The sequence below is a fragment of the Neoarius graeffei genome, chromosome 7 (assembly GCF_027579695.1).
Source record: "Neoarius graeffei isolate fNeoGra1 chromosome 7, fNeoGra1.pri, whole genome shotgun sequence".
NCBI classification, from domain to species: Eukaryota; Metazoa; Chordata; class Actinopteri; order Siluriformes; family Ariidae; genus Neoarius; species Neoarius graeffei.
Genome location: NC_083575.1, coordinates 78,515,491 through 78,524,286, shown reverse-complemented (window position 1 = coordinate 78,524,286; position 8,796 = coordinate 78,515,491). Strand labels below are relative to the sequence as shown.

At 43.5% G+C, this 8,796-nt stretch overlaps 1 protein-coding gene across 1 annotated transcript; it reads right to left on the bottom strand.

The window, feature by feature from the left end:
• Positions 1 to 1,418: 1,418 nt before the first annotated feature.
• LOC132888929 (uncharacterized) lies at positions 1,419 to 6,271 on the bottom strand. The gene is made up of 5 exons (XM_060925019.1): positions 6,221 to 6,271; positions 4,056 to 4,238; positions 3,740 to 3,800; positions 2,083 to 3,506; positions 1,419 to 1,682 (listed from the first exon to the last, which is right to left on the bottom strand). Exons 1-5 carry the CDS (start codon positions 6,269 to 6,271, stop codon positions 1,419 to 1,421), a joined length of 1,983 nt encoding a protein of 660 aa, XP_060781002.1.
• Positions 6,272 to 8,796: the final 2,525 nt, after the last annotated feature.

The following is an 8,796-nucleotide window of genomic DNA, read 5'->3' as shown; positions in this document are numbered from 1 at the left end:
ACATGTGCATCAGTGAGAATGGGGATGAGCGTGTAGTGAAGATGCAAGGAGTAAACATAAAGTTGGTGAATTCAAGTACCTGGAGTCAACTGTGCAGGAAAATAGGGGCTGCGATAGTGAGGCAGGTAGGGTGGAGCAGTTGGAGAAGGATTTCAGGAGTCATTTGTGATAGGAAAGTCCCAGCAAAAGTGAAAGGTAAGATGTATGAGAGTAGTGAGAACAGCTGTGATGTATGGATGGGAGACCGTACCCTTAGCAAAGAGACAGGAGGCAGAGATGGAGGTGGTGGAGTTGAGGATGTTAAGGTTTGCGATGGGAATGATAAGGTTGGACAGGATAAGGAACGAGCACATCAGAGGGACAGCACATGTGGAGAGCTTGGGAATTAAGCTAAGAGAGATGAGACTGAGATGGTATGGGCACATCCTGAGCAGAGATGCAGAGCATGTTGGAAGGAGAATGTTGAGAATGGAGCTGCCAGGCCCACCAAAAGGAGGAAGGCTAAAGAGGAGATACATGGATGTGGTGAGAGAGGACATGAAAGTGGTAAGTGTGGTAAAGAAGGATGCAGAAGACAGGGAGCAATGGAGATGAAAGATCTGCTGTGGCGACCCGTAATCGGGAGCAGCCAAAAGAAGAATAATGCAGGAAAGTCCTGTCTAAATCCATGGATACTTTTTTCTACATGTTTTTATGTAATGCAGTGCTTTCATTCCTTTATCTTCAGTAGTTACTTTACCCTGGTGAGGGTCATCTAGAGTCTGGATGGGACACTAGTGCATCTCTGGGCACCATGCACACACTCATGCACATGCAGTACTCATTCACACATAGGGAGGATACTTTAGTGTAGCCAGTTCACCTACTGGCATGTTTTTGGGAGAAAACTGGAAGAAACCCACACAAACACTGGGGAGAACACGCACAGAAACTCTGTATACAGAGCAGGTAAGAGCTCAGGAGTCTGAGCGAGTTAAGATATGAGTCAGACGGGAGACAGTTGACGCAGTACGTCACCCTTTTTTAAATACAAACCTTCAAAAACGTAATGATGGAAATGTTACGTTACTGCACACTGACTGTCTCAAAGGGAATGAGCACACCAGCAAAGAAAATCTCATGTGTGTTCTTACCCTGAGTCTGCGGTGTTTTCTGAGCTGTTTACTCTTACACACATGTTCTGTATTTACTAAACAAACAACACTCGGTTATCATTGATCTATGTCAATAATTAAAGTTTTAATGGTGTTTGGTCTAATTTTTATTGAGGTGGAATTTTATAGCTGATTATTAAACCAGATTTCGAGCACAGAACCTTTACTGCTGCTGCTGTGTGAGTCGTTTACACCAACATTTATTGACTATGATAAAGATGCAGACATTTGTGTAGCATTTTAAAATGGTTTATTTATTAATTTTTATGTGGTGAATTGGTGTGACAGAGGGAAGACCAGGACCCTCCGTGCTTTCTTCCACTGACTCTGCTGGGGCTTGGTAGGGCGGTTCCTCTGTCCTGGTCGAGTGAGGTGTGGTTTCTGTTCCTCCCTGCTGTTGTACAGAGTTACAAATGCTGGTTTCCTGCCCACCATTTTGCTGTCTGTTCCTTTTGGTGCCGTTAAAGCTTCTGAGTAGGACGAATGGGTCACATAGCCGAAGTGTCTCGAGCGGTCATTCTCCATCACCTGTAGAGGACAGCGAGGAAATGCAGAAAGCAAAGAATGAGCATTACACTCGCACTAAACTCTAATAAGAACAGCGATGTTATGTTCATATCAGGGTACTGGTAATGCATCTCCCCATAGTCCATACATGTCTTTTTTGTTAAAGGTAATTTCAGGCAGGAGCTATACAAAATGGAGTATATGAAATAAAAACCCCACTGCACACTTGTCTGCTTGTGCTACGAGTGCTCACTGGTTTTGATGTAATAGAGTGAGTAAAGTCAAAGGGCAAAGTCAACATCCAGTGTGTTAATTAAGCCAGTCAAAAAGCTGAAAATGTGAGACAGCACAACACAGCTGTGCAAGACCTTGTCTAAAAGCATGAACATAAACTTAAGCTTAAATGACTTTACTGCTGTACCTTGCTGTTCTTGGTGTGGTGCCTCTCGTCCTTCTGCTCCCTTTTCTTCTTAACATTCTCCTTCTGCTCTTCGCCCTCCTCAGTCTGTTCTTGACAGGTGAGAGTTTTAGTCTGGGGTGAGTACAGCTCGGCCTCCTCTGCCTTCATAACGTCACGACACGTGTGACTTGTAGTGAGGGGTGGATACAGCTTGGCGTCCTCTGCCTCTGTAATGTTACCACAGGTGTGAGTTGTAGTGAAGGGTGAGTACAGCTCGGCCTCCTCTGCCTCCGTAACGCCACCACAGGTGTGAATTGTAGTGAGGGGTGGGTACAGCTCGGCCTCCTCTGCCTCCATAACGTCACCAAAGGTGAGAACTTTAGACTGGGGTGAGTACAGCTCGGCCAATTCTGCCTCCGTAAAGTCACCAAAGGTGAGGGGTTTTGTTTGGGGTGTGTACAGCTTGGCCTCTTTTGCCTCCGTAAAGTCACCGAAGGTGAGCGTTTTAGTCTGGAGTGGGTACAGCTCGGCCTCCTCTGCTTCTGTAATGCCACCACAGGTGTGAATTGTAGTGAAGGGTGAGTACAGCTCGGCCTCCTCTGCCTCCATAAAGTCACCAAAGGTGAGAGCTTTAGACTGGGGTGAGTACAGCTCGGCCAATTCTGCCTCCGTAAAGTCACCAAAGGTGAGCGTTTTAGTCTGGAGTGGGTACAGCTCGGCCTCCTCTGCTTCCGTAATGCCACCAGAGTTGAGAGTTGTAGTGAAGGGTGAGTACCGCTCGGCTTCCTCTGCCTCCGTAACATCACGACAGGTGTGACTTGTAGTGAGGGGTGGGTACAGCTCTGCCTCCTCTGCCTTTGTAAAGTCACCAAAGGTGAGAGTTGCAGTGAGGGGTGGGTACAGCTCGGCGTCCTCTGCCTCTGTAACGTCACCACAGGTGTGAGTTGCAGTGAGGGGTGGGTACAGCTCGGCCACCTCTGCCTTCATAACGTCACCACAGGTGAGAGTTGCAGTGAGGGGTGGGTACAGCTCGGCGTCCTCTGCCGCCGTAATGTCACCACAGGTGTGAGTTGTAGTGAGGGGTGAGTACAGCTCGGCCTCCTCTGCCTTCGTAACGTCACCACAGGTGTGAGTTGCAGTGAGGGGTGGGTACAGCTCGGCCTCCTCTGCCACCGTAATGTCACCACAGGTGCGAGTTGTAGTGAGTGGTGGGTACAGCTCGGCTTCCTCTGTCTCCATAAAGTCACCACCCGTGTGAGTTGTAGCAAGGGTTGGGTACAGCATGGCCTCCTCTGCCTCTGTAATGTCACCCCAGGTGAGAGCTGTAGTCTGGGGTGGGTACAGCATGGCCTTCTCTGTCTCCATAATGTCACCCCTTGTCACTGCCAGTCGAAGCTCAGGCTCCATCATAGGTGGTGACATGATTACAAGTGTCACATGTTCATCTGAACAAAAAGCCACACAAGAAGGAGATAAAATCTCAATTTAATATGGAGAAAAGTGAGAACCCAGAGGCAGCCCGTGGACACTGGGAGAACATGTGAAACTTCACACGGACAGTAATCTGAGCTCAGGATCGAACCAAAGAGCCGTGAGGCAGCATCGCTACCCACTACACCATTGTGCCACCTCTGTGCAAAAGAATATGGAGAAAATAAAACAGTTAAAAGACACTTACCATACATGTAGCCACCATCAGGTCCACCCAACCATCCAGCAGGTGTGGTCACTGGATACTGCTGATGAACAGGAGAGTAATGATGTATGATAAAATGATAAGTCATTTTATGATTAAATCATAGTATGATAATCATAGTATGATTTATGATAAAAATTAGAAGTACTTTTCAGGGAAAATGTGAAAGACTGCAAAAGACAATATTTTCTATTATAGTTTTCAGTATTAATTACTGAAGAAATAAAGAGATGTTTATACAGTATAACACAACCAAATGATTCATAGCTCTTTGACTGCAATAGGAACAGTGTTTTACCTGAACATATGGCATCCAAGAGTTGGGTTCTACCTCCATCACTGAGGGTTGGGGGTAGAAGTAGGGTGGGACAGGGTAGGATGAGGGGTAGAAGTGGGGTTGAGGGATGGGGTAGGATGAGGGGTAGAAGTGGGGTTGAGGGATGGGGTAGATCGAGGGGTAGACGTTTGCCTGAGTCTGAAACTGAAGAAAGAAACAGAGTTGGGTTTTAGAGAAACAAATTATTTCAGTAAGAAAATACAAAAAGAAATGAACATGTCCATCCTGAGGCCTACTGATGGAATAATTACATTTCTCTGAATAAACAGGTCTGGATATATTACTTATTGTACTGTGACTAATGGTTCAGTATTAAATAATTGTGTCCAATGATTTAATGCTTATTAAACTATAAAATAACTCAGTGGTTAAGATGTTACACTGCTGATCAAAAGACCACAAGTTTAAACGCCAAGCTGCCAGGACTGGGGCTTTGAGCAAGACCCTTAACCCTGAACTGCTCTGTTGTATTAATGAGATAAATGGAAGTTTCTCTGGATAAGGGAAAAACGCCATAATATAAATGTAAAAACTAGTCAGGGTTCCATAAGATTAATCCTGACCATCAAAGTTACAAATTAAGTCATATTCAGATAATCAGCATAGTCAGAACAGGGATGTGGTGAAAACTTACCATTCTCCGAAGAAGATGCTGTGAAATGGGAAGTATTTGCAGTTAAATGTGAAATAATCTCTGAAATAAAGTTGCTCGCTGGATGTTAACTGTAGCTGGTCAGACACGGTGTTTGTGAGGACAGTTTGTGTTGAGTGATTGCCAGTGTTGCCTTTTTATACCTGGTCCCATTCTGTAATGTTTTAAAATTGTACCATTTTGTATTCCATTGTTTACGTTCAAAACCTTCCATATTCCAGTTACCATGGCACCTGACCCCTCCTACAGTCAATGTTTTAGAAGCCTTTTTATGTCACATGTACACTCAAACCCAGTGAAACTCCTCCTCTGTATTTAACCCATGTGAAGCAGGGAACACACGCATGTACACACAAGTGAACAATGAGCGCGCACACACGTACGCCCAGAGCAGTGGGCAGCTATGCTGCAGCGCCCAGGGAGCAGTTGGTGGTTAGGTGCCTTGCTCAAGGGCACTTTAGCCATGATACAGAGGGAGGGGAAAGTGCTGTTCATTCACTCAACTCCCCTCACATTGTACCAGCAACCTTTTCAAGCTGTCTAAATGCCCTAAAACATTTTTCACATTGGTGTCTTCATGGTTTAATCATGACCTACATATCTCGGTGAATGTCAAGATGAACTGATTTTGAATAATAACAGTGTGAATTCATGTTCTTGGGTTTCTCTTCTCCCCATGCTGGTTTTTGTCAGATTGATGTTACTGCAGTCAGTTAGCCGGATAGGAAAGGTCTGCTCAGCCACCACTTTCCCTACAGCCCTTCCACCTTCTCTCAAATTCACAAAAAATAGATAAAGATCCATCAAAAATACTTGATTACAAGAACGGGGGTCCAAATGGCCAACTTTTACTCGAGTACATGAAAGCTATATTGTCTCGCTTTGGCTATTCTTCATTTAAAAAAAAAAAAAGAGGCTGGCCACCTGCTGGATGTATGTGAGCATCTTTTATGCATTTAACACAGTTGTTTCGTGTTCTGTAGCAAAATGCAACCGTATAGTGTAGAAACTACATGATCTGCAGAGAGAGTCCATGAACATGTTCAGGGCATTGAGCTCGATATAAAATCTGGAGAGCTCAGTGCCTGTTCCCCGCTGTGGAGACGAGTGAAGCCAGGTGGCCGCCATGTTACCACTCCCATCGCGTGTATTTTGCTTCTGTCCTATCCGAGCCAAATCCACGCGATGAGAGTGGTAACATGGCGGCCAGATGGCTTCAACTGACGAGCCTGTGAGCTCTCCAGATTTGATCTCGAGCCCAGTGCTCAGCGCCACCTAGTGAGCGGAAACCTTTCTGCACTCGTGCACTTCTTGTAATTGTACATTAAACCTGTGTTTTAAATGTGTGAAAACCTCTCGTGGTTTATTTATCCTCTCAAACATTCAACTCTTAGAATTAAACAGACTGGTTTTATGTAAAGAACACAATATAACACACAAAACCCTGGAGCTTATTGTTTTCTTCTAAGAGCACCTCTCCTTCTTCTTCTCCCTTGTCCAGCACTGTTGCCAGCTTGAGGTCCATGTGGTCCCTATTGATCCACAGGTCATATTAATTAGAGCCCTTCCTGCCAAACCCCTCCAGTTTCTGGGCTTGGAAACCAACCCCACACTCACACACATTCACACCTATGGACAATTTAGCCAGTTAGCCTAACCTGCATGTCTTTGGACTGTGGGGGAAACCGGAGCACCCGGAGGAAACCCACACAGACATGGGGATAACATGCAAACTCCACACAGAAAGGCCCCTGTCGGCCACTGGGCTTGAACCCAGAACCTTCTTGCTGTAACGCAACAGTGCTAACCACTACACCACCATACAAATACTACTGTAGTAGTAATAATAATAATAATTTATATAAAATAGGATGATCATTTAATAGGATAACATGATCATGTTGCCAAATTAGTTTTGTACATTCAAAGTTTTTCAATAAAATGTTATATTTAAAAAAATGATTTATCTTGGCAACAGAGGCTGTATAATTAATCGTGTAAATAAGGTAGTTTAGAAATGATGAAGTCCTATTGGCTGTTGAAGATATCCGTCATTATTCCTGTCCAATTAAAAAACATGGGGGTTGAACAAGGACTGTTGCCAAGCAACAACTAAGCCAACAAACAGAGGTTATGCAATCTTGTCATGGTTGAATTTCAATTTCCACTAAAAGTGCACTTCATAGGGTATGAAATAGTGGTTTTTCCACCCTATGTAGTGCTACACACACACACCATACCAAAAGATCTCGAGCATCTCTATTAGCATGAACACCTCCAGTATTGAGGTTACTTTTAAAATGTTGGATTCACTCCTGGTGTTGAAGTAACCATCACAGTGCTGAAGGAACTCCTCAGTCAAGAGGATGCATTCAATCAAGAGTGTGTGTGTGTGTGTGTGTGTGTGTGTGTGTGTGTGTGTGTGTGTGTGTGTGTTTTAACTATCCTGACACATCATTCTAGTTCTAGGAATTCAACAAAAGAAACCGACCCATTTCCCCTCCATCTACAGCACCTTCAGTAACTGAACTAGTGATGTCTCAAATCGCATTCTTCACTATTCTAGACTATTACTGAGTCCTAAAACTATTGGATTTTCCTGTTACTTATTTTAAAAACCTCTCATCCTGCCTTCAAACTTATCAAAAGCTCTGTTTTATGTAAACTTCTGGATTTTCAAGGTCTGTAAATATTTTTGGATGGACTGTTTGGAAGGTCCGAGTTCTCAATGTGAGCTGCATCTCATGACATGGTGGAAAGTTTTAAAGTGAAACAGAGTCATTATGCCTGAATTCAATAAACATTTTACATTTCGACTTGGGAACATGACGGACTGAGATATTTTCACTCTCATGCTCCAAGTACAATGGATGTAGCTCTTTTGTCCTCCAGATGTGCACAAGATATGCATGTGTGTGTGAATAATGGCACTCGCATTGCTGCTTCTGCACACAGTCATGTGAATGTGCTTCACATCATGCTGTAGCACACCATCACACATGGATTATTTTCCTTTATCAACACACCTGTTGTGTTTTATTCTTTATGTGCCGTTCAGAGCTGGATGGACGAGATGTGCAGCGTTGTCAAGAAATGCACGTTTCAACTTGACTGCTCAGTCAGCGTTAAGGATAGTTCTTTTTAGTTTAACTCGCAGTACGTGTATGTTATAGACATCATTTAATGTTTCAATGTTAGTCATCCAAAATTATAAATCAGGAATTTTAATAAAGTTGGAGGTGTTAGAAAATTCATAATGTCCATTTATGGAAATTTACCTCAAAAGTTCTGGAAACCCTGCAATAATAAATATTATTATACATACGGGCCACTTTTTCCATGGAATAAAACATGTACAATGGTGCTTGAAAGTTTGTGAACCCTTTAGAATTTTCTATGTTTCTGCATAAATATGACCTAAAACATCAGATTTTCACACAAGTCCTAAAAGTAGATAAAGAGAACCCAGTTAAACAAATGAGACAAAAATATTATACTTGGTCATTTATTTATTGAGGAAAATGATCCAATATTACATATCTGTGAGTGGCAAAAGTATGTGAACCTTTGCTTTCAGTATCTGGTGTGACCCCCTTGTGCAGCAATAACTGCAACTAAACGTTTCCGCTAACTGTTGATCAGTCCTGCACACCAGCTTGGAGGAATTTTAGCCCATTCCTCCGTACAGAACAGTTTCAACTCTGGGATGTTGGTGGGTTTCCTCACATGAACTGCTCGCTTCAGGTCCTTCCATAACATTTTGATTGGATTAAGGTCAGGACTTTGACTTGGCCATTCCAAAACATTAACTTTATTCTTCTTTAACCATTCTTTGGTAGAACGACTTGTGTGCTTAGGGTCGTTGTCTTGCTGCATGACCCACCTTCTCTTGAGATTCAGTTCATGGGCAGATGTCCTGACATTTTCCTTTAGAATTTGCTGGTATAATTCAGAATTCATTGTTTCATCAATGATGGCAAGCTGTCCTGGCCCAGATGCAGCAAAACAGGCCCAAACCATGATACCGTACTACCACCACCACGTTTCACA

Coding starts and splice junctions, on each gene's coding strand:
- LOC132888929 (XM_060925019.1), bottom strand. CDS start 6,271: ATGGACCTCAAGCTGGCAACAGTGCTGGACAAGGGAGAAGAAGAAGGA. Junction 3,801..4,055: donor CTTGGATGCCATATGTTCAG/GTAAAACACTGT, acceptor CCTGTTCATCAG/CAGTATCCAGTGACCACACC. Junction 3,507..3,739: donor TGATGGTGGCTACATGTATG/GTAAGTGTCTTT, acceptor CTTTTTGTTCAG/ATGAACATGTGACACTTGTA.